This window comes from Acomys russatus, chromosome 29, assembly GCF_903995435.1.
Source record: "Acomys russatus chromosome 29, mAcoRus1.1, whole genome shotgun sequence".
Taxonomy (NCBI): Eukaryota; Metazoa; Chordata; class Mammalia; order Rodentia; family Muridae; genus Acomys; species Acomys russatus.
This window is the reverse complement of record NC_067165.1, coordinates 14,538,671-14,566,076: the sequence shown is the minus strand read 5'-3', so window position 1 is coordinate 14,566,076 and position 27,406 is coordinate 14,538,671. Positions and strand designations below refer to the sequence as shown.

Genomic DNA, 27,406 nt, shown 5'->3' with positions numbered 1-27,406 from the left:
ATCTAACTCCATCCGTCAAGATCCCCATTTCCCCTTTCCTCATCATGGATACAGAAGGAGTATCTGGAGTTCAGCAAACCAATAAGGAGATGGCTCAGAAGTCAACAGTAGCTTCCTTACTTGCATTGTTCCACATGAGCTGGTACAAGTAGTTGGCTAGTCAAGGCCTCTTGCTATATGAAAATACAATTTGTGCACATGTCTAAACCACAGTTAATTGAAGTTTTCTATTGGTTTTTGTGGGCAAATTCTAATGTATGTATTGGGCCTTTTGTTCTATTTATTTGTGTGTGTGTGTGTGTGTGTGTGTGTGTGTGTGTGCGCGCACGCGCTCGGGTATGTGTGTCTGTGAACATGTAGAGGCCATTAAGTTGATATTAGGTGTCTTCCTCTGTAACTCTCCTAGTTTTTGTTTTTCTTTTAGAGACAGTGTCCCATGCTGAACTTGGAGCTTGCCAATTCATTGGCTAGACTGGCTGGCCAACAAGTCCTACTATCCAGCCTCTGCCTCCCAGCCCTGTTACCACAGGCTCACACTGCTATGCACAGCTTCTCACATGGGTGCTGGGATCAAACTCAGGTCCACATGCTTGTGAAAATACGTTACTGACTAAGACATCTTCTCATTCCTGAGCTGTCCAAAAAGGTCTATGTCCCCTTTCCCTTCTAACCTATGTCTTATCTACCTAGTTTGGGATTTGGAAGGGCTGGGGTGGAAAGGGTGGTAGATATAAGAAATCAATAAAATAGGTTTTAAAAAGTACATCTATAGTAGACAGATGATGGGATAAGTGGACAGGGTCAGCAAAGAGCAATTGTGTCCACAGCCCATGTGTTTAAAGAAGCTTCAGAAAAGACTGAGCACATTAATGGTAAGCGTGAGCAGCATCTGTGTCAGTTAGGGTTTCTAGAGCTATGATAAAACACCATGACCAAGGCAACTTATAAAAGGAAGTACTTAGTTGGGCTTATGGTTTTAGAGGGTCAGAGTCCATGATGACAGAGCCAAGGCATAGTGTCAGGAACAGCTGAGAGCTCACATCTTGATCCACAAGCAGGATGCAGAGAGGGAACATTGGAAATAGATTGAGTCTTTTGAAACTTCAAAATCTACCCCTGGTGACACACCTCCTCCATCAAGGTCATACCTCCTAATCCTTCCTAAGTCGTTACACCAACTAGGAGCCAAGCATTCAAACATATGAGCTTATGGGGACCATTCCCGTTCCAACCACCACAGCATCTAAGGCCTACATACGTATAGGTGAAAACTACAGCGTGTTAGATGGAAAATTCACTAAGTGAGATGAATGATAGATGACATTACAGGAGAAAATAATTAATAGGCTTGGAGACATGGTAACAAAAATGAACCAGAACAAAACACTGAAAGATGAAAGACCTTAACAATAAGTCTGTGGGATGATGTTAGGTGGTTTAATGTGTCTTCAAAGTATTTAAGAAAATGATATATGAAAATAGGTTTGAAATTATAACTTTATGGATTCCAATAAAGTTCGATGAAAAACACACATGATTGTTTTGGCTATTCTGGGTCTTCTGTGTTTCCACATAAAACTTAAGGTTATTTTTTTATTTTCTATAAACTGAAATTGCACTGGAATTTTGATGGGATAATCTGTAGTGTGTTTTTTATGGGATAGCTATTCTTCATAATGCTAATCCTACCAATTCTTGATCATGGGACATCAATTAGTCTTCTGGTAACTTCTTCACTTTCTTTCTTCAGTGTCTTAAAGTTTTTATTGGTTAAGTTTTTCATTTCTTTAGTTTTATTTACATGTAACATGCTCCAGTGGGTGGCCACACACCTTAAAAAAAACATAGGCAGCAGTAATGGGACTCAATGGGCTTTGAAAATGACAAAAAGTTGGGTGGGGAGGAAATAAAGGAGGAAATTATTTTTTCAACTTTATTGCTTTCTACGTATTTCATTAATTTATTCTCTTATATGTTACATCCAAAATGCAGTTTCTCCTCCCTCCCTCCATCCATCCACCGTTCCCTCCGTCCCTCTCCCAACCTCCTCCCTCCCCGTCCACTCCTCATCCATTTTCCTTTAGAAAAGGGCAGTCTTCCCAAAAGATATCAACCAAGCATGGCATATTAAGTTACAATAATATTAGGCACCTCCCCTCATATTAAGGCTGAGCAAGGCAACCCAGTATAAGGAAAAGGGTCATAAAATCATCAAAAACAGCCCCTGCTCCCTCTGCTAAGAACCACACAAAAACACCAAGCTACATAAATATAACATATATGCAGAGGGCCTGGGTTAGACCCATACAGGCTCCCTGATTGTCATCTCTGTCCCAGTGAACCCATATGAGTACAGGTTTTTTTTTACCCTTCTGGCTCCTACAATCCTTCCTCCCCCTTTTTCAGCAGGATCCCCTGAACTCCTCATAATGTTTGGCTGTGGGTCTCTGCATTTGTTTTCATAAGTTGCTAGATGAAGCCTCACTGACCTAGGATAGAACCAAACATGACTGGCAAAAAAAAAAAAAAAAAAAAAAGTCAATGAAGCTGGAGAGATGACTCAGCGGTTAAGAAAACTGACTGCTCTTCTAAAGGTCCTGAGTTCAATTCCCAGCAACCACATTTCTAGGAAATGTATCTCAAAATTGAAGCAAAGAATTTTTTTAGACAGTCAAAAACTGAAAGACATGGGCATAAACATAGTATGTTCGTTTGAATAATTGTGAGCCACATAGCATTGGATGAGCTAGCTGGAGCAGTGGTAGTGTGGGTGCAGGAGAGCTGGTAGGCTGACCAGCTCAGATACCTCCCAGACCCAGATCCAGGGTTTGTGTTGGCCCATCCCAACATCTACCCAATTGATAAACTGTGGTGTGCATTAAGGGGCTGGTCCTACAAATCCAAAACTACAGGACTTCCATGACACAGGGCAACAACAGGATATCCAAGAGGAGACCCAGTGAGGTTCCAGGATTGATAGAGTACCAGAAGCCAGAGACCTTGAACCAGACCAAAAAGTCATTGCAATGAGCACTTGCAAGCAACAAAGTGTAGACAAAAGGCTGTACTGTGGGACACACTGTGACACACCACAGCTTTTCCACAATGAGATTTTTTTTTCCTTTGGAGCAGAAGGTTGCAAGGGCAGAGGGCAGGTACAAAGAGATGGGGAAATAAGTGGGATTGGGGTGCGTAATGTGAAATTCACAAAGAACCAATAAAAAGTTTTTTTTTAAAACTCTGCGACAAATACAAGCTGTGTCATTCCTAATCATTCACACTAACTAATGTCTATTAATCAGAGAAGAGCAAATCCCCAATTGACACACGTGAGAACTAGAATCTTCTGAGTGATGCTAAGCCTGAACAGTAACATAAAATGAGCCTCATGGAATTACATATTTAAATGTCTGGTCGCCAGTTGGTGGAACTGTTTGAGAGGGATTCGGAGGTATGACCTTGTAAGAGCAGATGCGGCCCTGTTGGAGGTGGTGTGTCACTGGGTGTATTAGTCAGGGTTATTTATAGGAGCACACACAGAGAGGGGGGTAGTTATTAGAGTGGCTTACAGTCTATGGTCTTGCCAGACCAACAATGACTGTCTATCAGTTGAAGGTCCAAGAATCCTCTAGTTGTTCACTCCATGAAGATGAGCGTCTCAGCTGGCATTCAGTATACACTAGAATCCTGAAAGGATGGGTTTTAATGCCAGTGAAGGAATGGACTTGCTTGCCAAAACAAGAGAGAGAGAGAGAGAGAGAGAGAGAGAGAGAGAGAGAGAGAGAGAGAGAGAGAGACAGAGAGAGACAGAGACAAAGAGAGAGACAGAGAGAGTCAGTCTTTCTCTCAGAGAGACTCTTTCTACCATGTTATTTATATAGGCTACTAGCAGAGTAGCCCAAAGTAAAGGTGGATCTTCCCACCTCACCTCAAAAGATCCAAATTAAAAGTGGGTCTTCCCACCTTAAATGATCTCATTAAGAAAAAAATCCCTCGCAGGTGAACCCAGCCACTCAGGTTTTAGTTCATTCCAGATATTGTCAAATGGATAGCCAAGAAGAGCCACCACACTGGGGGTGGGCTTTGAGGTTTCAGAAGCCCATGCCAAGCCCAGTGTCTTCTCTGCCTGCATGTCGCTGGGTGACGGTCATGAACCAAGCCTCTCCAGTGCCGTGTCTGTCTGCCTCCCACCATGATGCTCATGGGCTCGCTGCTGAAACTGTAAGCAAGTCGTCGATTACATGCGCTCTTCTGTAATTCTGTGGTCATGGTGTCTCCTCACAGCAACAGGTCAGAAACTAAGACACATACCTAGACAGTAACTAAGAAGTGTAATTTGCTTCAAGTATCTGGAAACAAAAACACAAAACTGAAAAACAATTATAAAGCCCCTATGAATCAAAGAAAAATTAGCATTTGTTACAAGTGCAAATGAAGCTATATCAAAAATTGAGTGTCGTGGTGAAAATGGTCTGTAATAAAATATCTGAAGCACTAAAATGTTAACATAAGAAAAGAAAAAAGGTTCCCTATCAATGGCCCCTGCTTTGCCTGGAGAAGTAGATAAAGATGATCAAGTTAAACACAGAGAAAAGGAAAAAATATTAAAGATGAGAAAAGTCACTGAGATGGAACAGAAACAAACAACTGTAGTAAAAGCAGATGGTGCCATTTTAAATTTGTTGTTAAATTTTATTTTATATCTCTGGGTGTTTTGCCAACATATATGTCTTGCATTCCTAGTACCCATGGAGGACAGAAGAGGGTATCAGACCCCCTGGAACTGGACTTATAATTGGCTGTCAGCTGCTATGTGAGTGCTGGGGCTTGAACCCAGATTCTCTGGAAGAGCAACCAGTGCTCTTAACCACTGAGCACTCTCTCCGGCCCCTGGTGTTTTTATTTTGGGGAGACAAGTAATATCAACAATAGCACAGCCAGACATACAAGAAATAAAAGAAACTGGAAGACACTAACTTCCAGTGTCGGGAATGAGAAGGATAGCTTCCCTGTTGATTCCACAGATACAAAAAAGGAGAGTGTTATGGGTGGTCTTATTCTAATAAATTAAAGTTTAGGTCAAATGGACAGACTCATTGAAAGACATTAAGTGCTGAAGTTCACTTTTAAATGTTAGATCACCTGAATAGTCACAAATACTTTTTGTTTATTTCTTCCTTTGTTTTGGCTGGCCTGAAACTCACCATGTAGACCTTGCTGGCCTCCAACTCACAGAGGTCCACCTGCCTCTATCTCCTGAGTCCTGGAATTAATGTCCTGTGAGACACCATAACCGGCATAAAATTTTAAATTTTAAAGGCATAGTTAAAACACTTCCACAGTGTAAACTCTAGACCCAGAGGGTTAGCTCATGAATTCCACCAATCAAATAAAGAAGAAATAAGATACTACAAAGTCTGCACAAGCTCCCCTAGAACATTTAAAAAAAACACACACATAGTCCTCAATTTATCCTGTCAGCCTAACATTAGTCTAACACAAAAACTGAGAAACTGTATGATAGATAAAGAGAGTCATAGGTTCATATCTCTAGTAAACACACTGAGAAATTCTTAGCAGAATTTTTTTAAAGTGAATCATCGTGCATATGAGTAGAAGTTAACCCACCATGACTGTTAGATGAAGAGACACTGTGTTGAGAGACAGGCAAGTGTGCTGGAACAGAAAATGGAAAATGAAGATGAGGAGGAAGGGGAGGGGAGGGGAGGGGAGAGTTTCTTCAATGTTTTAAGCATGGACTACTCACGTTAGCTATTAATGTTAATTAATCTCATCTCAGTTTTCTAATGGTATGAAGTTCACAGTTCATGATTTTAACTGAGCCTTAGGAAGCTTTACCAGGTTGGCAACAGAGGCCCAAGCCTCTCGTGCACAAGCCAGGCGCCTTTGTGGGAATCATTATTCTGTGACAGTTAATGAGGCCAGTGGACGGCTATTCTCTCATGGAATTCCAGTAGGACTCAAGCGGGCACACGGGAGTCTTCAAACTGGGTCAGAGGAGGGCTACCTACCTGCTCAGTGTTTTGACCACCTGGCTTCCATGGTCAGCCTAGCTGACTTCCCTCTAAAGTCTCAGGGGGAGGAAAAATCAGTCTCTAATGGAACCGTCCAAAGGATGCCCAGCTGCCCAGTTCTAGGGGCCGACCTTGAAATGTCTTAGGGGCGCTAGACTTCCAACTTTCACCCAGCCCAGAGGCTCTGAGCTGTGTTCACTGGCATGAACGAGTAATCCCGAGAGCTTCTCGGAGCTGGAACTCCATTCTCCAACCTCATCTGACACAAGAGCACCCCTGGGTCGGCCCGCTGGAGCCCCGCCCTGCAAGCTTAAGAGAATGCTGAACCTCTCCTGTAGAACCGCAGTGTGAGCGGGGGAAGATGAACTGCTTTCTCCTGTGACCCACAGAAGCAAGAGAGAAAACAGTGGCGGCTGCCAGAGGGATGGAAGAGGCTGCTCTTGGCAGGACAGGCTGGTCCTTTGAAGGTGATTGAAGGCTGGGGATGAGGGTGGTGGCGGGAAGTGCTGTGATGGCCATGCCTAAGAAGGAACAAAGAGGCCTTTTCTCTCTGGGCCACTCGCTGGGGTGGAGGAAAAGAAGCTTGTCCTGGGGCAGGAGCTGCTCTGCACCTCTGTTCGTGGACGCTTCCAGACTTGGCTCCATGACACATACTTTTTCAGAAGCTCAGAGCCTGGGAAGGAGCCTGGGCAGGGGAGCAGGGGTGGGGGACACCAGCAGATGGAGGAAGGAGAGTGAGTGTGAACAGGGTGCTTTCCTAGCACCTTTGCAAGAGACAGGAAAGCACAGTGGTTAAGCCCCCTGTTCAAGACTCGGGTGTCAGTCCTGGCCCTGGCACTTGCGACTTTGGTCGAAGGCAGGGCAGACCTTGGTTTCCACAGGCAAACCTAATGCTGAGATAGGGCTGCCCTTGCCATTGGCCACAGGTGGCTAACGCCTACATAGCTTTCCCCCAAGTGAACGCAGTCTCGAATTCAGGGCTTCTCCAAGCCTTTAACAGGTGCCTCATTTTTTTTTTCTAGATGCTGTGGGGCTATCTAATAGCCTGGCTGGAAAGACAATACACACATGAAATAAACAAAACTGGACAAGCCAGTAAGGATCAGGAGACCCCAAGCAGGGCTGTGAAGGGCGCAGGCTCTAGGGAAACACAAAGGACCAGGAGAGCCAGCGGAGCCACAGTGGGCAAAGGATGACAAGGAAAGGTACTAAGAAGGCCAATTGCTAGGAAGTCCTGAATCTCCCAGAGGAGAGGCCTCTAACCGTCCAGACAGGATCTCAGTGCTGCTCATCTCATTAGCTACTAGAGAATCATACCAACGTGAACGCAGTCAGAGCCACCGACCAAACCCTAGAGCTCCACCAGGGGTGCACAAGAAGGGGCACACAAGCTGGGTGTGGTGGCGCGAGCCTTTAGTCCCAGCACTCGGGAGGCGGGGGACAGGTGGATCTTTGAGTTCAAGGCCAGCTTGGTCTACAAAGCGAGCTCCAGGATGGCCAGGACTACACAGAGAAGCCCTGTTTCAAAAAAAAAAAAAAAAAAGACCAATGACGACAACAACTTCAAAAACAAAACAAAACAAAAAACAAGAAGGGGCACACTAAGTGAGAGTGCACCTGCTGGTGTGTAGATGAAGAGGTCAGTGGGGGGGGGGTCTGTGATGGTCCAGGTCTGGAGTGTGGCTCAGATGGAAGGAGACACAGGCATTTTCTAGTTTTCTGCTCTCCTCTGGATGTTAGGAGTGGTCATTTGCCCTGCTAACCAGTTCTTGTTTCCTGAAGGTTTCCCCTCTCAGTGTCCAAGTACCCACCTCTTACCTTCACACATTTTCCTCACCTGGCATAGTTTTCTCCTGTATCCAACTCCTCATGCTCCTGAAGCTCAGAACACACATCTCCATCTCTTTCTTTGCCCGTTCAGGCACCTACGTCTGCCATTCCACTTCCCGTCCTCTCACGGCCACTAGTCCTTAACCATTGTGCACTCAGACCTGCCCTTCAGAGGACTCAGATAACCAGGAGTGCTCCTCTGCCTCCTTTCCCTACTCCTCTGTCTACCCAGTGCCATGCTGTCTAAGTTGTCACAGTTTATTGATAGCCTTCTGTAAATCAGATATATCTCAAGTAGTCTCCACTGTGGAAGAGATATTGCCATCTTATAGATGAAAAACCAAAACCAAAACCAAGGATGCTGAATAGTTCTGTGACTCAGAAGATGATGAAGGTGATGTCAGGTCTGCAGAGGTCTTGCTAGTGTGGTTAGCGTGGCTGCCTCCCCAGAGGCTGCCAGATTCAAGTCTGTTGACCCCAAGTCCACAAGCTAGGCACCCACCAATGCTTTGGGATCACTTCTCAAGCTCCCAGAACAAACCCCTACCCACACAGTTCTATCCTTCTCAGCCCTTCCCTGGTGCTCAGGGCACTGGTATGTTTACAGGTCTCTAGCTTGATATCAAAGACAGTCACGTTGAAGGTTGCTATAAAAGCATCATATTTAGAGAACTGGAGAGTAGCTCAGCTGTTAAGAGCACTGGCTGCTCTTCCAAAGGTCCTGAGTTCAATTCCCAGTAACCCCATGATAGCTCACAACCACCTATATATAGTGATATCTGATGCCCTCTTCTGACATGCAGGCGTACATAAAATAAATAAATGCATCATATTCAATAGTCTCTTTTAAAAAAAACAGGTCTGTGATGCTTAGAGATGGTGTTGGAGTCACTCGAGATCACACAGCACGTGGGGGCAAAGCCAGGAGCAGCCACAGATCTTCTGATCTCTGAACACATTTCAGTTATGCTAGCTCCTCTTACTTGTCCCTTGTTTTATATTCTACAAAACCTCTCGGTGCCTCATCTCTGTTTACCAGCTGGGGAGACTGAGAGCAACAGAGGAATTTGATCAAGGTCACAGAACTGGGTAAGTGATTGCAGGAGCCGGTCAGGAGAATCTGATTAAATACTTGGTCATGAGAAGACAAGAGAAAACTTCACACATCTAAATTCAAGAAACAAAGCCTGGCTAGGCCTCAGGGGAGCTGGGAGCAGCAAGCCAGAACCTGGGTCACCATCTCCTGTGAGGTCCCTAACTTGTGCTTCTCGACTTTATTTTTTCCTTTTCCATTTTCAGCCATAGTATTTATTAGGCAAATACAACATTGCCATACAGGATCATACCATAATGGCTTCAGTTCAATGCATTTATTATTGTTTATTTAATTTTTTTGATACAGGCTCTCATGTAGCCAAGGTTGGCCTTTGATTCCCTATGTAGCTGAGGATAACCTTGAACTTCTGGCCCTTCTGTCTCCATCTCCTGATTCTGGGATTACAGGTATGTGCCGCTATACCAGGTTTATGGTTGCTACTGGGCCCAGTGCATGTTATAAGATGCTTTCCCACATGAGCTACATACCCAGCCCCTAAACATATTTCTAATATGACCTAAAACATTTACATCATCAGACACAACTGTCGTAATTTTGTCTCAAGCTAATTTGCCTACAAATCTTTAAATCTATTTATTGATATAGCCTAGTCAATGAATATCTTGAGTTTCTAAATTAATATACTTCTGCCTGGATTTGGCTGTAACCTAAAGCCAGTAAACTTTTGTTTGTTCTCCCATCTGTTTATCAGCATTTTAAGGTCTTCTTCATAGCTTCAGCTGTGCTGTGACCTTGGTGGCTGCCCCACAGCTCTGGCTTGGTAGCACCCCAAGCACCCACAGCCTGCTAACCCGGACTTTCAGATATATAATTTTAATCTTCAACAAAAAGATCTGCCTACATACTGGGACAAGTGTGCATCCCTGGCCAGATGAACTGGCAGTGCCCATTGGTTGGCTGAATCCCCTACTGCAAAAATAGCCACTTACCTCCTTGTCTTCTATGGATGAAGGTGGCTTTCCAGGGACAATCCTGCGAGGAGCCAAATCTCCCAATTCCTTGACCAGTGTCACAGCTGCCCTAGCTTTGATGCTCTTTTCATCCAACTCAACACAGGTGTGACTGCATCGTTGGAAGCAACTGTGTGTGCTGTTGCATATGGGGCGTGGCTCCTCTCTTCCTCCCGTAAGACCACAGGCAGAACAGTGAGGTGCTTGTGTCTCTGGAACAGTCAACCACCATGCAGACCCTTAGAAAGGAAAACTGCAGCTCAGTGTCCGAGTTTATCCTCCTTGGCTTCTCCAGTGAGTTACAGGTCAGAGTGGTCCTGTTTATCTTTTTTCTTCTGCTCTACCTGGTCACCCTCCTGGGCAATGGCCTCATCGTCACTCTGATCTACCTAGACTCTCGCCTCCACACGCCCATGTACTTCTTTCTCAGTGTCCTCTCTATGGTCGACATGAGTTACGTCACTACCACTGTGCCCCAGATGCTGGTTAATACGCTGTGTCCAAGGAGGACCATCTCCTGGGGTGCTTGTGTAGCCCAGATGTTCATCTTTCTGGTCCTGGGTATTGCTGAGTGTGTTCTCTATGCCATCATGGCCTATGACAGGTATGTCGCCATCTGCTTCCCGCTTCATTACTCTCTACTCATGAGCCGCCTGGTTTGTATCACGATGATCGCAATCTGTTGGTCCATTAGCATCACTGGTGCCCTGATCTACACTGTCTTCACCATGCGTCTGCCCTACTGTGGCCCCTACAAGGTCAACCACTTCTTCTGTGAGGTCCCCGCTGTCCTAAAGTTGGCCTGTGCAGACACCTCGTTCAATGACCACTTGGACTTCGTGTTGGGCTTCATCTTACTTTTGGTCCCTCTCTCCCTCATCCTGGCCTCCTATGCCCGCATCTTTGCCTCCATCTTAAGAATCCGCTCATCCCAGGGGAGGCTCAAGTCCTTCTCCACGTGTGCCTCCCACATCACTGTGGTCACCATGTTCTATGGGCCAGCCATGCTCATGTACATGAGGCCTGGCTCTTGGTATGACCCAGAGCGGGACAAGAAGCTGGCTCTGTTCTACAATGTCGTCTCTGCCTTCCTCAACCCCATCATCTACAGCCTCCGGAATAAGGATGTGAAAGGGGCTTTTCAGAAAGTGCTAGGAGACAGAGGGACAGCCAAGTGACCCAGAACTGAAGGAACTCACTTGGCATACTGAAGACATCAGTTCTGAGCAAGACAACTTTTCCTGGAGCTCTAAGCCGCCGGGAGAGGTTGCGCTACTCCTAAACAGAAAGTCCCACCGTTGCTTGCTAAGTTTTCAGCTTTACTGAAGACTCAGTTAATTTCTGGAGGAGAAGGATGTTTCTAAAAGGCTGTCCTTAGAGTTCATGGACGCTGCTTGATAGCTTTTCATGTGCTCATTTGTACTTCTAGATGTTCATCTCACAGCCAAGGGAACACGGGCTTTTCTTCAGTATAAAGGAATTTGGGTTTGAAAGTGGCATGAGGTAGACTACGAAAACACACAGCCTTGGCCTGTTGTTTGATGAACACTTCGTAGCTAATATTTGGTATTGCTCTTTGTACCAGATGCTATAAAGTCTGAGCTAAGGTGGTTTGAGATCTATCTGTAAAACTGTGGCTAATAACTGATCTCATCTAAGCTCAGTTTGGGAAAATGACTTACTTGGATCAGTTTAGATTTTGATATTTATTTTTATTATTGAGAGAGAGGGGGTGGGGAGGGAGGAAGAGAGGGAGAGAGGGAGGGAGGGAAGGAGAGGGAGAAGGAGAGGGCTTGCATGAATGTGTGTGATGTGAGTGCAGGTGTCTTCGGAAGTTAGAGGTGTCACATTCCCTTGAATCCAGGCTTACAAGTGTTTGTGAGCCACCTAATATGGGTGTTGGGAGCAAAACTCAGGTCCTTTACAAGAACAAGATGTGCTCTTAACCCTTAAGCCATCTCTCTAGCCTCTTACTTTGTTTATTTTAAATCTATATTTTAAATATCAATTTTGAGAAGATAAATATATATTTCATAAAATAAAAATATGTATGCATACTGTATCTATAATCTATTTATATACGCATCTATATCATATATACATATAGACATGTGACTGAGAGAGACAGAGATAGACACATTAATCTTTTGTCATGCTTTGTCCAATCCACTTTTCCTTAAAAACAAAACAAAGCAAACTCCAGACAGGGCTGGAGAGATGGCTTTTGCAGAAGACTTGGTTTTCAGTTCTCAGCAACCCACATGGCACTTCACAACTGTCAGTAACTTCCATTCCAGAAGATCTGACAGCCTCTTCTGGCCTCTGCAGGCACTGCATGCATGTGGTACCCAGACATACATGTACACAAAGCACTCATGCACATAAATCTAAAATAAAGAAACCCTGTTAAAGAAGATTAGATCATAACAGAGTTAAAGTGCCTTTGAAGAGCTTACTTTAAGCTATCTTTAACGTGGTCTATTCAATCTTCTGTTAAACTTTTGCTTGGCTTAGATTGAATTTAAGAGAGCGATGTATAGAATTATCCTTATATGTGTTAAGCACAGTGGAGCACGCCTGTGATCCTAGCACTCAGGGAGGCAGGGGCAGGTGGATCTCTGTGAGTTCAAGGCCAGCCTAGTCTACAAAGTGAGTCCAGGACAGCCAAGACCTTGCAGAGAAACACTGTCTCAAAACAAAACAACAACCACAATAAAAACCAACCAACCAACCAAACAAAAAGCTAGGGCAGTGGTGGCACAAAGCTTGTGGAAGTAACCAACCAATGTCTGGTTTGACTTAGGGCACACTTCAGAAGGAGAACATACTTTCAGTAATAAAAAAGAAGTGCCTAGTGGCTCAGCATGGAACACCTCTGAGTGTGTCTACAAAGGCCTCTGGGAGAGTAAGAAGAAAGAGCAACCCTAAATGTGAGCATCTGTCCAAAGGTTCAGGTACATGGGAGGAATAAAGGAAAGGCAGCGAGTGCAGGTATTCCGCCCCTCTGCCTTCTGGCTGCTGAGGTGAGGACTTGGCTCTACCGTACGTACCCTTCGGTCATGATGGGCTGAAACCTCTGGCCACGAGCAAAGGCAAACCTTCCCTCCTCTAGGCTGGTTTTTTTTTCCACATTGATAAGGAAGCTAAATATAATGTTCTAATTCATTGATTCATGATGGCTTAAAATATGATACCAGTAAAGCAACTTCTGCATATCAAAACTGTAAGTGAAGGGTCTTTGCAACACCAAGCGTGCCAATGGACGTCCACTTAGAAGATGAGCATGTTTGGTTGTTCAGTTAGAAGGCGAGCATGTTTGGTTGTCCAGTTAAAAGGTGCGCATGTTTATTTTTTTATTGGTTTGTTTTAGTAAATAATTTTTGTTTGTTTTTCCAGACAGGGTTTTTCTGTGTAGCCCTGGCTGTCCTGGATTCACTTTGCAGACCAGGCTGGCCTCAAACTCACAGAGATCCACCTGCCTCTGTCTCCCTGAGTGATGGGATCGCAAGCGTGTGCCACCGTACCTGGCTTTAATAATAATTAAAATATACAGACATAATCTTAATATCACCATTTTTTCCTCTTTCTTCATGTACACGGGTGGGTTTGTTTGTTTGTTTTTGTTTGTTTGTTTGTTTGTTTTGCTTGCATGTATGCCTGTGCATCCTGTACATGCCTGGTGCCCACAGAGGCTAGAAGAGAGCGTTAGATCACCTTGGACTAGAACTACAGACACTTGTGAGCCACCACGCATTGGTGGTAAAATTGAAATCCGGTTCTCAGGAAGAACAGCCAGAGCTCTCCTAACCACTGGGTCATCTCTTCAGATGTACAACAACCACTTTTCAAGGTCTAATAAATTAATACATGCAAACACTGGATCCTGTTGACATCAAACAAGAGGAGCAATCTGAGAGCATATGTTCCTGAGAACAATGTACCATTGCCTATGAAGAACTCTTCCCTAAAAACGATAAAGATGGACTATGAATTTAACAAAGCACCTGGACATAACTGCTAACTTACAGAATTACAATAAAAAATCCAAACTATAAGAAATTAAATGCTTTATTTAACAAATGTGTCATGAGTTTTTTTTAAATCAACAACAATCAAAACAAACAAACAAACAAAACCACCCTAACAAATGAAAGATGAGTGAGTAACTTATCAACTTAGAGACTAGGGAGATAGAGCAATTTCTAATGTCTATATTTGGATTCTGATTCAATATTGTAAAAAACTATGACATTTATGAGGTATTTGAACATTGCCTTTGCTTTTCGTTTTTGTTTTTGTTTTTGTTTTTCGAGACAGGGTTTCTCTGTGTAGCCTTGGCTATCCTGGACTCCCTTTGTAGACCAGGCTGGCCTCGAACTCACAGCAATCCACCTGCCTCTGCCTCCCAAGTGCTGGGATTAAAGGCGTGTGCCACCACCGGACGGCCTGAACATTGACTTTGTATTTCATGTAATTTGGAGATCTTGGGGCTTGTGTGGTGTGCGTGTGTGTGTGTGTGTGTGTGTGTGTGTGTGTGTGTGTGTGTGTACGCGTGCACGCACCTGCACATGCAAACACACATGCATGAGAGAGACAGACAGACAGACAGACAATACTAGGCAAGACTGACTCTCTTTCACTGTGTAGCCCCGGCAGGCCTGGAACCTGCTATGTAGAAAAGACTGGCCTTGAACTCACAAAGCCCCACCTGCCTCTGCCTACTGAGCACAGAGATTAACAATGTATGCCATCATTGGGGCCTTTGTTTGGTATGATAATGGTGTTGTTTCTTTTTTGTTGTTGTTAGACATACATACTGAATTATTTATGGATGAAGTTGGTTGATATGTGTGATTTGCTCCAGAATAATATGAAAGTCTGGTTAAGTGCTTAAGGGTATAAGTAAAGCAAAAATTGTCTTAAATTGATAAGAGTGGAAGCTGGATAATGGGATCGTGGGAGTTACTAATTTCTCTATGTTTGCCCATGCTTTAATTTTTGCAGTAAAACATTTAACATTTACTGGCTTCCTGTCTGGACAGCTTCTCTTAGGGGGAGGGTTGTCACAGGAGCCTTCGACGTCTCTCGCTCTCAGTTGCCAGTCTCCCGTTGCTATTGCTATCAAGCAAGAATGAGCTTCAACCTTCCCTTTTTATCCAAAGACCTCAAAAGTGAGCATCCCAAGTCCTCCCTACTGTCTCGCTCAGATTCGATCCCAAGATGAAAAGTCTTCCCGGTGTCTGTCTTGAATCGGTGCCCGAGTTCCTGGCCCACATTGTGCTTCCCTCAGAGAAGAAAAAGGTTCTTCACTAAATGGCCTGATGCCAGGATACAGAGGGCTGAGACCTGTGAGGCCGCTGGGCGGTTTAAGATCCTCACTGGCTCCCTGCTATATAAGATAAAGAATAAGATGTGCCACGTCCCACACTGAATGCGGTCTAAATGCAATCACTTATGATGCGACCATGTGAGTGTTTAATGAACTGTAGCTGATTGCCAATAATAATGATAATCATAATCATCATCATCATCAAATATACTAGTAATGTGTGCTTTGCATGGCCTCTAATTTTGAGTCCATAACCTTTGGTGTTTAGTCTACATGTCTGTAGACCAGGACAGCTCAAGGACCCTAGACACTTTACCTACTATCCTAATGGGTTACAAATGCCCTGGGGACATCACCTGGCAGGGAGAAAGAAAGGGCAATTACATAGGCTCCTGTGTTACCAGAGCTCCCACAATGCCTCATGGTTTTTCCCCCCTGGAGGAAGAGCCATTGAGTCAGCTCTGGCCTGCAGTCTTGTCAGAGTACCCACAATGTCCCCAGTATCCACAGCCCTGTCTCAGCTGCATCTCTAGCTGTCTTAGAACCCAGAAGAAAGAGCAGCCTGGCTGTCCCTGGAAAGTGAGAAACCTCAGAGCCCAGTGCCTCTCCCTCTGGCCCAGAGACGGCTGCTGAAACTGTCCTCTCTGGATCCCTGGGGCCACTCAGGAGTGGCCTCCAGAGTCTGAGGCAGCACTGCCTACACCCTCTTTCCTGCAGGACTATAAGCTCAGGACAGGAGTGTCCTCAGTCCTCCTGGAGAGCTGGCAGCTGCTTCATCTGCAGCTGTGCTGGCCGAGAGCCCCAGGTAGGAGCCCAGAGCGATCTGCAGTTTCTGTTGGCCAGCTGGCCTCGTGTGTCTGACTCTGTCCCTTTTCCAGTCTGTGTGAGTGTATGTGGCCACCTGTCCCTGCCTCCTCGTTACCTCTGAGTCTGCCTATTGCCCATCTGTGCCAGGCCTGTGTCCTCCTAGCCTCTGGCTTGCTGTCACCCCTTGTCCATTGCTCTCTATCTCTTGCTTCTGTTTGCTGTGCCTGTGAGCACCGTCTCTCCCTCCTGCCCCCCTGAGGTTCTCTGCCCGGGTCTTGAGTCTACTCTTTCTGCCTATCTTACGTCTCTCCTGGGCTCTCTCGTTCTCTAGCTTTGCCTGTAGAGCAGTCCTCTCCTTCCTAATTTCCATCCATCTTTCTTCTTCCAACATCCTCTCTGACTCACAAGGCTTCCTCCCCCTTTGTGAGTCTCCGGCTAGAACATGGTCTTCTGCATCCTCCCGTCATGTCCGCATCTCTTACCCTGTCCTTAGTCCCCTGCCTGCCTGCTCCTGCGTTCTTCCTCCAGCCCCGAACTCTTCCCTCTTCTTTCCCTTCTTCCTATATTCCTAAATACCTCTTTCTCTCCCTTGGTCTCTGACTTTATTTTCATCTTATAAGTAGCCATTCACAACTTAGCTAGCGCTCTCGCTCTCTCTCCCTCTCTCTCTCTCTCTCTCTCTCTCTCTCTCTCCCTCTGTGTGTATATGTGTGTGTCTATGTATCCCTGACAAACTGTGTGGTCTCACTGCCATCATTCCATGCCTGCTCAGCATCACAGCCTTCTTTCCTCCTTCCCCATTCTCCTTTCTCTTTGTGTGTGTGTGTGTGTGTGTGTGTGTGTGTGTGTGTGTGCGTGCGTGCGTGCGCGCGCGGGCGCACCTTCTTTGGTCCCTCCAACAGTCTCTTATAAAGCCTCAATGTCCCCTCTTTTGAGAAAAAAAAACTGTATTTTTTTTTCAATTGTATGTGTGCCTGCCTCGTCTGTGCTGGGTTCCCATGGAGGCCAGAAGAGGGTATCAGATCTCCTGAAGCTGCAAGTGGTGAAAGGTGCCTGACACGGGTGCTGAGAACTGAACGTGGGTCCACTAGAACAGTAGCAAGATCTCTTTACCCCTGATTAACCCCTTAACTCTCAGCTCTCCAGGCCCCACCCCTGTCCCCCACCACCTCCCTCCTTCTGAGGTCCCAGTCCTCTCTCTCTCCACTCCTGAGCACCATGCTTCCCTCACTCACACCCACCCCATCAGCACCGGCCTCTGGTTCCCTGTGTATCTGTCTTCCTTTTGGGACCTCACCAGCTTTTCCTACTTTCTCTCTGTTTTGTTTTTTTTTTCACCTCTGAATTATTCTTACCTTTAAAGGTCTGTGCAGATATGGAAGAATAGTGTGAAGGGAGGAGGTGCTTTTGACAGAAAAAAAAGAAAACACATGTAGAACCAGATGTTATGAAAGTCAACATTCTCTCTCTAGATAAGACTCAATGGCCTGCTGAGAGTGAGAGCCTGAAATGGCAAAGTCAGCAGCCTTAAGTGACTCATCCCAGCCTGAACTGCAGGAGAGGAGCTGGAGACAGGCACAAGGGTTTGCAGTAAAATGCCAACAATTCTCTACTTTCCACTCCATCCTGACATGGTCATCTGGGGCCTAGAGAGTCACCCTCTACCAAGACTCCGCAGCCTCATAACTCATCTCTGTCTTTTCCCTGACAGCAGCTCATCCATAAGCTAGATGTGACAGAGTCCAAATTCGAAGCTCAGAGAGCCCAACCAACCAGCCCTAAGACACAGGGCAAACCAGCCAAAGACAGTGAGACTAGGAGCCAATTCAGGGCTTCACTAGTGACCAAGAGGCAAGTGCATCATTGGGGGCGAGCAGTCCTAGACCTGTCACTTGCATCTTTCCTCCCTGGCCTGCAGGACTTGATGCTCGTCATACTCCCTGGCTGTCTACGCAGCCCCAGCTCAACGACTCCTCCTCTCTGGGCTTTGGTGAAATGAGGAACTTCAATGAGTGTAAGTAAGAATAAATAGTAAGAGGGGACACAGGCTGCCATGCTCCTCTGGGGGAGGGGAGGAGAGATGGCTTCATAGCCCATAGATTTGTCCAGACAAAAGATGGTTAAGCGCTTTATGGAAATTGACACTATATAGTTCTGAAAGTGTAAGACTCTAATTAAGCCTCGTGGCAAATGCTCGCCCCTGCCAGTGGGAATTCCCAGTTGTGTTGTCAGGAGAGAGCCCGTCTCGAAGAGTAGCCTCCTTCCCAACCTCGGTGCCTGCTTCAGCCTTAAAGGGCTTCTTAAGGAGCACTTAGCCAGTCCACCAAGGCACCTAGTGAGAACCAGCCCTTGGTTTCCTGGGGCAACCCGAGGCATAAGCAGGAAGTGTTGGGTGTCCGTGCAGCTCAGCAAAGGGTCACCAGATAACCAGAGAAACTCTGCACCAGGCTGTCTGTCCCCAGCCAGCTGATCTTCCTCTCACTTACCCACCTTTTCTTTGGAAAATTTTCTCTGAAGATAGGCTGGGTATGCTGGTGTACCCCTTTAATACTAACAGAGGCAGGTGGATCTCTGAGTTCAAAGCCAATCTGGTCTAGAGTGAGGTCCAGGACAGCCAGGACTACAGAGAGAATCTGTCTCAGAAAAGTAAAGAAAATAAAATTTTCTGAAGATTATTTAACAGTGGTCACAGCAGCACATAATTTGAACACACCTCTAGGATAGGGGCCATAAATCCATATGCTAGGGGGCTAAGCAGGCAATGTAAATGCACATAATAATAATAATAATAATAATAATAATAATAATAATAACAACAATAATAATAATAATAATAATAATAATAATAATAATAATGCTTATGTAAGGAAGTCCCCATCCTATTCAGAAGGAGAGCAAGAGTCAGAGCTATCTACTTGTCTCTAGGCTGCTTCTGAGTATAGAAACAAGGGCTGGACAAGGCCAGGTCTAAGTTGTGATCCTCAAAGTCCAGTTTTGTATCTGTAAGCACAACTGTTTTTTTTTTTTTAAAGTTAGAAGTTAATTAAAAAATAAAAGTAGATAATCCACCGAAAATAAGGCTGTATCTTATATTTGGCCTGCAGCCTCCCATTAAATGCTTTCTGCGTGCAATCTTAGCATGAGGCACGATGCTTCTTTGTTTATAATTTTAAAATAAATTCAAGGTAGTTTCTGGAGAAACTGTACTAAATGTCTCTGTGATGGTCCACAAAAAAGAAAGTTGAAAGCCATGTAGGAAACCAGGGTACCACGTGGTGTGAGTTAAAACCTGGTATGAATGGGTTGTGGGGCTGGCTCAGCCGGTAACAGGCTTGCCATGCAAGTGTGATGACCTGAGTAGGAGCACCAAAATATCCATTAGAAAGCCAGGTGTGGGTCAGGGTTAAGGGGCCTTGTTGCTTTTGCCGAGGATACAAGTTCGGTTCCTAGCACCCGCACAGGACAGCTCACAACTCCCTGTAATGTTAGTTCCAGGAATAGGATGCCTTCCTCTGGCTTCTGTGGGTACCTCCATGCATGTGGTGCACCAGCACACGCACACACCCTACACAAACCTTTATACATCCTAACGGTGATTAAAAAAAAAAAAAAAAACTTTAACCTAAGTCAATGGAAAGGCCCAACCTTGATTCTAATCTCTATTCGTGTAAGATTTAGCAAGTCTGTAGTCCCAAGACAAAATGGGAAGTGGCAGAGTAGCCAACGGACACACACAAGGCTGCGCTGGGAGAAGTGGATAGATCATAGGTGCAAACCAGAATGGAAAGCACGTTATGGGGCCGCCCTCTTCTGCCCCTGCCATTTGTATCAGTACCAGTCAAGCTACAAATGGGAGTTACTTCTCAGGACCAGCCACTTGCCAATCCAAAGCCTCTGAGCCTGTCAGTGTAAATGCTCAACAGTTACAGAACCGCCCTGCACGCCCGTGATACACTCAATGAATCACGTGTCTGAAACCTCTTTAAACAGGAAGGATCGCGATGCAGGAACTCAACTGGTCCACCGTGACAGAATTCATCTTACTGGGCTTCACCCCCAACCCCAGGACCAATCCTCTGCTCTTCGCTTTCTTTTTAGTCTTCTACCTGCTGATCCTCTTAAGCAACAGCCTCCTTGTCACACTCATCCACCAGGACTCACGCCTCCACACACCCATGTACTTTTTTATTGGCGTCCTCTCCATGTTGGACGTGTGCTATACCACCACGACGGTGCCCCAAATGCTGGTGCATATTCTCAGCAGGAAGAGGGCCATCTCTTTCACAAGGTGTGTGGCCCAGATGTACATCTTTCTTCTCTTTGGGGTCACTGAGTCCTGGCTTTTCTCCATCATGTCTCTGGATAGGTATGTGGCCATCTGCCATCCGCTGAGGTACAAGGTCATCATGAGCCGTGGGATGTGTCTCCTCATGGTGGGTATCTGCACCACCTACGGTGTGGTGGGTGGCCTGTGCTATACTTTCTTTGCTATGCGACTGCCTTATTGCGGGCCTAATGAAATTGATCACTACTTCTATGAGGTCCCTGCAGTTCTGAAGCTAGCCTGTGCAGACACATCCCTTAATGACTTGGTGGACTTCATCACAGGCTTCAATGTCATCGTGGTCCCTCTCTCTCTTGTTGCTGTTGTCTACGCCAACATCTGCACCACCATCATGAAGATCCGCTCGACCCAGGGGAGGATCAAGGCCTTCTCCACCTGCGCCTCCCACATCACTGTGGTCACTATGTTCGCCATTCCGTGCATCATCATGTACATGAGTCCCGGCTCCGGCTCCTTATCAAAGAGCGGCAAGAAAATGGCCCTCTTCTATAACATTGTCACAGCCTTCCTCAACCCCGTCATCTATAGTCTAAGGAACAAGGATGTGAAAAGGGCTTTCCTCAAACTAGTGGGATGGAGTAGGGCTCCGAAGTGATGCTTTGACGATAAATGCTCAGGAAGCTGTAAGTAGGACTTAGAGTCATGGCCTCCCCAGGGACTCCTCCGTGAAATAGCAAGACCCCCATAAAGAGCTCTTTACACTTTCCCAGGCCGGGGATGGACAGGAGGCTCAGACGTTGAGTGGTGCTGCCTGAAGGAAGGGTTTAGTGATCGAGACCCCAGCCAGACAGACCAGGGCTAGAGAATTAGCGTTGGGGATTGAGTATGAAATGTCCCTCAGACGCTTGCTTATTTAACCACTTTGTCCCCAGCTGGTAACACTGTTTGGAAAGGTTATGGAACCTTTAGGAGATTAAGCCTAGCTGGAGAAAGTGAGTCACTGGATGTTATAACATGGTCTCACACACCGTCCAACCAAGACCAAGTCAGGAGGCGAGGAATCCCAGCTGTATGCTCTTGTCTGCATGGAGCCACCCGCCACCAGGCCTTCCCCTCCGTGATGACTGTGTCCCTTCAAACTGTAAGCCCAAATCAACTCCGCCTCTCCTACATTGCCCGTCAAATATTTGGTCAGTAACAAGACAAGTGATGGGTAGAGTTTTACCCACTACTGAGTATGTGAATTTTTCAAGTCACTCAACTATTGTGAGTTTTCTAATTCTCCCGCACAGGGAAGTTGCAAGGATTGCATGAGGCAATATATGAAAATGCCTACTAAGGAGCCTGGAATATTTTAGTTTCTTTCAGCATATGTCGTTATTTTTTTTTAAAGCACTTATTTTTAGATTTTTATTTTATTTTATTTGTATTGGGATGGTTTGCCTGCATTTATGTCTGTGCACCACATACATGCAGTACCCGTGGAGGCCAGAAGAGGGCAACATATTCCCTTGGATCTGGAGGTACTGATGGTTTGGGAGTCACCACGTAGGTACTGGGAATTGAACGCAGGTCCTCTACAAGAGCAGCCAGTGCTCTTAACGACTGAGCCATCTCTCCGGCTCCCAGGATTTAATTGTTTTATATTCATTATTGAACAATAAACCATCATGCATGAATCAGCTGTGATCCTCCTGGGCTCTGAAAATGGCTGGAAAGAGTAAGGAGGAAAGCGAGTGAAATGCCAGAAGCAGGAAGTGAAAGAGACTCTGCTGAGAAGCAGATCTGTGTCTTCCCCTTAAGGCACCTCTGGGTGATATCAAACAGTTAGGGCTACTGCTAAGAGGCTCTGTGTTTTTGAAATATGTCTATTTCTTTTTTTTTTCCTTGCTCCTTATTTAAATAATGTCCACTTTGAAATTTTTTCAGCCTGTCTTGATGTTATAGAGGAAAAAGTACTCTGTCTACCCAAGGTTGTGAGAAGTGAGGAGATGCAGAAGAGGGAAAAGCAGATACAGCGTCACCCTAGATCTGGGGCGATAAAGGGACCCGGTGGAGAGTTTTAAATCAGTTATTTTATGAATGGAGGGACCTTCCTTCCCACACTACCCTCGTTCCACATAGGCTCTTTATAAGCACAAACCATTTCTGTGGGTCTTGCTGTTATTAAACTGATTTCTGGCCACTATCACATCGGGGTTTTGCCCTTTTTTAAAAAAAAAAAATTTATTTACTTTACATTCCATTCACAGCTTCCTCTTCCTCCTCTGCTCCCAAGTCCCTCCCTCTCCCCTCCCCTTCCCCATTCATCCCTCTTCTCCTTTTCCTCAGAAGAGAGGAGCCCTCCCACAAATGCCAACCAGCCTTGGCATAGCAAGTTGAAGCAAGAGCAGGTGTGTCTTCCTCTACTGAAGCCAGATGAGGTAGCCAGGGGCGGGGGGGGGGGGGCAGGGAGGGATCCAAAGGCAGGGAATGTAGTCAGAGGCAGCCCTGCTCCTCCTGCTCCTCCCAGATGCACAACTGACTGTTACGTGTGTGCAGACAGCCTAGGTCCATCCCATGCGTGCTCTCTGGGTGGCAGTTCTGTCCCTGTGAGCCCCTATGGGTCCAGGTTAGTTGATTCTATAGGTTTTCTTATGGTGTCCTTGACCCATTTGGCTCCTTCAATCCATCCTCCCTCTCTTCCACAGGACTCAACAAGCTCCATTTAATGTTTGGCTGTGGGCCTCCACTATACCACAGTGACACTTGCCCAACTGTGTTCATAGCAGCTTTATTTGTAATAGCCAGAAACTGGAAACAACCTGTATGTCCCTCAACGGAAGAATGGACAAAGAAAATGTGGTACATTTATACAATGGAATATTACTCAGGCATTAAAAACAATGACATCAAAAAAATTTGCAGGCATAAAGATGGAACTAGAAAAGATCATTCTGAGTGAGTTAACATAGACTAAGAAAGACAAGCGTGCTATGTACTCACTTATAAGTGGATATTAGCCATAATGTACAGATAATCATGCTACAATCTACAGACCCAAAGAAGCTAAGTAACAAGGAGGCCCTAGAGGGGACACTTGAGTCTCACTGAGAAGGGAGCCTAGAGACAAGCCATAAGTAAGTATGGACCCTTTGAGCTCTTCTCCAGGTCCTTGCTGCCTATCAAAGCCCTTGCAGGAGAATGAGGAAGGCAGGAAGAAAGGGAAAGGAAGGAAGGGAAGAGAGGAGAGGAAGAAGGATGAAAGGAGAGAAGGAGGGGAAGGGGGAAGGAGGGATGAAAGTAATCAGCTCTGTTGGTCTGAAATATTTGAGATGAAGACTGGTGACATGGCCTCGCCCCTCCATGAGAGCCCAGGGTCCCTGCAGGGGAGCATGTGCCCAGTGTTCCCATAGTATCACCTTATCTACCAACCAGAGCGAGACCGATGCTTAAATAATTAAGCAAGATTAGACATGAGTGGCAAACAGGACCTACGGCTGCAGCATAGTTACATGGCATCATTGACAAAAGAAGGGCTTTTATAAATTAGTAAGAAAAATACAGGACCAGTGAGATGGCTCAGCAGGAAAAGCCTCACTCCACCTGAGCTCTAGCCCCAGAACCCATATAGAGGAAGAAAAGAACTGGCTCCCACAAGTCTTCTGACCCCTACCAGTGTGCGTGCGTGCGTGCGTGCGTGCGTGCGTGTGTGTGTGTGTGTGTGTGTGTGTGTGTGTGTGTGTGTGTCTGTGTGTCTGTGTGTCTGTCTGCTGTCTGTCTGTCTGTCTGTGCCTGTCTGTCTGTGTCTGTAATAAGTGAAACACAATAAATTTTTGAAAAGTGAACACCAGAAAATTAGCAACAGGTGTTATTTATTGATTGATATTTTTGAGGAAGGGTCTCGTTATTTTGTTAATCATTTTTATTTAACTTATGTGTGTGTTTCTCCCACACATATGTCTGTGCATTACTTTTGTGCCTGGTGCCCTCAGGGGACAGCAGAGGGCACTGGGTCTTTTAGAACTGGAGTTAGAGATGGTTGTGAGCCACCGTGTGAGTACTGGGAACCAAACCCAGGTCCTCTGCAAGAGCAGCCACTGCTCTCAACCACTAAACCACCTCTCCAGCCCCAGGACTTGCTCTTTAAAATGCAATAAAACACAAGATTTCACAGAGTGCTAGTATGAATATAAATTGACCTTTTGTAAGATGATGTCATTGTGTGTCAGGAACATTAACGATGTCTTTTCATGACCTTCGACCTTGTAATACCGTTCTTAGGACACCTTAGGAAGTGGGTATCAGAAGAACAGAAAAAGCTGCAGCAACCTTTCCACAATGGGAATCACAACAGGGGATACATGGGGGGAGCTGAAAACACCTCTGTAATATGAAGCCACAGCAACAGTCTGTGATGCAGGTGTGTGTCAGGATCCTGTGTGGCTGTCAAATGCCACCTTGGTATTCTGTGATGAAAACACTCACATGTTAAGTGAACAAAAAGCAAAACTGAGGTAAAATATCCACAAATCATATCTCTGACAAAAACAACAAACAATATTTACCTTTTAAATCCAACTTTTAAAATGTACTTGAAAAAAAATGTAATGTACTTGATGGTCTGGAGATGTGTCTATAATTAAGAGAGCTTGCTGCTCTTCTAGAGGACCAGAGTGTGGTTTCCAGGACCCATACTGTGTGGCTCACAACCATATGCAACAACAGTTCTGAGGGATCCAATGCCCTCTTCTGATTTTCCTGGCTACCCCCACATCCTCTCACATCTCTCTCTCTCTCTCTCTCTCTCTCTCTCTCTCTCTCTCTCTCTCTCTCTCTCTCTCTCCTTCTCTCCTTCTCTCTCCCTCCCTCCCTCCTTCTCTCCCTCCCTCCACTTCATATGCACACACACATACAAACTGTAAAAAGAAATATTTTAAAATTATATTCCAGCTAGCAAACAGAACTTCGAAGGCATACCTGAAAAATAAATAGGATGGAGGGAAAATAAGCACATACAATAAATTCACCGCCAGGGGCTGTTAATCGAACGCAGATGCACGCGATGACACTGATGCACTGCTTAGCCTGTTAGACTGACTGAAATAAGAAAACGCTGACTACACTTACCTCTGGGTAGTTCGCAGAGCAATGGGAGACTGGGTGTCTGGTTGTACAAGTCTCTTCAGAAAACATACTGTCACCTTCTGCTTGAAAACAACTTCACCTAGGTATAAGTTATATACTGTAAAGTTCATACGTTGTATGCATACAGTTCAGTATTTTACCGTGTTCATAGTTTTGTATCTATTAACATAATATAGATTTAGAGCATTGTCACTGTGTCAAAAGAAACTCCATACTCATAATTGTTCCTCTATTCCCATCGGACTGCTAGAACCAACAACTATAGATCCACCTTCTCTAAAAAGAGAAGTTGCCTATTCTGGATATTTTACATAAATAGGATGACATGCTACGTGAAGTTTTGCAACTGGCTTCTTTAATTGTCTCCAAGGAAAACCAACACTGTAGCATATATAATGTAATAATTACATAGATCTCATTTGTTCAGGTTTGGTGCAAAATATATTCCACCAAGTGGACGTACCACACTTTATTTACCCACTCAACTAATGGCTTTGAGATGACAATCTTGCTTTCTAGTTGTCATGAATAAAGTTGCTACGACCACAAGTACATACAGTTTTTGGGGGTTTTTTTTTTTTGGTTTTTTTTTTTTTTTTTTTTGGTTTTTGTTTTTTGCGTTTGGCCTGCATGCGTGTCTGTGAGCCGTACGTGTGCAGCACCTGTGGAAGCCAGAAGAGGACATCTCCCCAAGAATTGGAGTTACCCATGGTTGTGAGTTACCACATGGATCCTGGGAATCAAATCTGGGGCCTCTGAAAGAGCAGCCAGTGCTCTTAACTGCTGAGCCATCTCTCTAGCCACAATGTATGCATTTTTTTTTTTTTTTTAGTAATGTGTATGTTTTAACTTCTCTTAGATATGTATCAGGGAGTAAAATGGATGGGCCATGTGTCCCTCTACGTTGATATCTGAGGACCTGGCAATAACACCAGTTTACACTCCTCCCAGACGTGTAAGGCTTTTTAATGCTTGCACAGTCTTCCAGTGCATCTGTCTGTTTAAGTGTGACACACTGGCATGTATGAAATGGTATCTGTGGATTTGATTAAAATATTATTATAAGCTGAAGAACACACATATTATATGCCCTAACAATCACATTCTGTTTATTTATTCTAGAGAAAAAAAATCCTTTTCCAAAAGTCTGCACAAGAGGGCCAGTGGGAGGCTCAGCAGACAAAGGCATCCACTGCCAAGCCTGGCCACCTGAGTTTAATCTTCAGGTCCCATATGTTAGAAAGGGAAAACAGACTCCCACAGCTTGTCCTTCAGTCCCCACATACACATGGTGGCACACTTGCCCTTCCCACAATAAATAAGCAAATGTCACTTTAAAACTGTTAAAAAGAGGGGGGAAACTTCACACAAATATTCATAGAAGCTTTATATGCAATAGGCAGAGAATGGAAACACCACTATTGTACCCAAATTAAACTCGCAACATAGCATATATGATTACAAATAAAGAAATATACTGCTGTCATACATAGCACTTTAGATGAATCACAAAGGATTTAAGATAAGTAAAAAAGAGGAACCCCCAACACCACGTATTGCATCTGTTTATATAACATTCAAAAATGAGGAAGTTATACTGATGGAGAAAATAGCAACAGCATCAGCATCAGAGGGTAGAGTTGGGGACCAGGTATAATGTTGCTTTGTGTGGTGGTGGGGTACTTCTATGCCCTGATGGAGTTGTGTGGACCTGTGCATACGATCAGCTTCCACACAACCGTGTACCAAGATGAGTACATGTAATAAATGGTAGCATCCCAATTAAAGTCTGCCGTAAGTTAGTGGTGCTGAACCAAAGCCAAACTCACTGGATGTAATCTGGTTTCATTATGGAGGACAGTCTCACTACAGGCGCCTCCGTGAAGAGTGTTCCAGAAGGCTCCTAGTCTCACAGCCCTCAAGCCC

General features: G+C 45.1%; 2 protein-coding genes across 2 annotated transcripts; both read left to right on the top strand.

Annotated features, from left to right (window-relative positions):
• The first annotated feature begins 10,162 nt into the window (after positions 1-10,162).
• LOC127211957 (olfactory receptor 2A12-like) lies at positions 10,163-11,110 on the top strand. The gene has a single exon (XM_051172044.1). It carries the CDS (start codon positions 10,163-10,165, stop codon positions 11,108-11,110), a length of 948 nt encoding a protein of 315 aa, XP_051028001.1.
• Positions 11,111-20,069: 8,959 nt separating this feature from the next.
• On the top strand, positions 20,070-21,008 carry LOC127211996 (olfactory receptor 2D2-like). The gene has a single exon (XM_051172089.1). The coding sequence runs from the start codon at positions 20,070-20,072 to the stop codon at positions 21,006-21,008; it is 939 nt and encodes a 312-aa protein (XP_051028046.1).
• Positions 21,009-27,406: the final 6,398 nt, after the last annotated feature.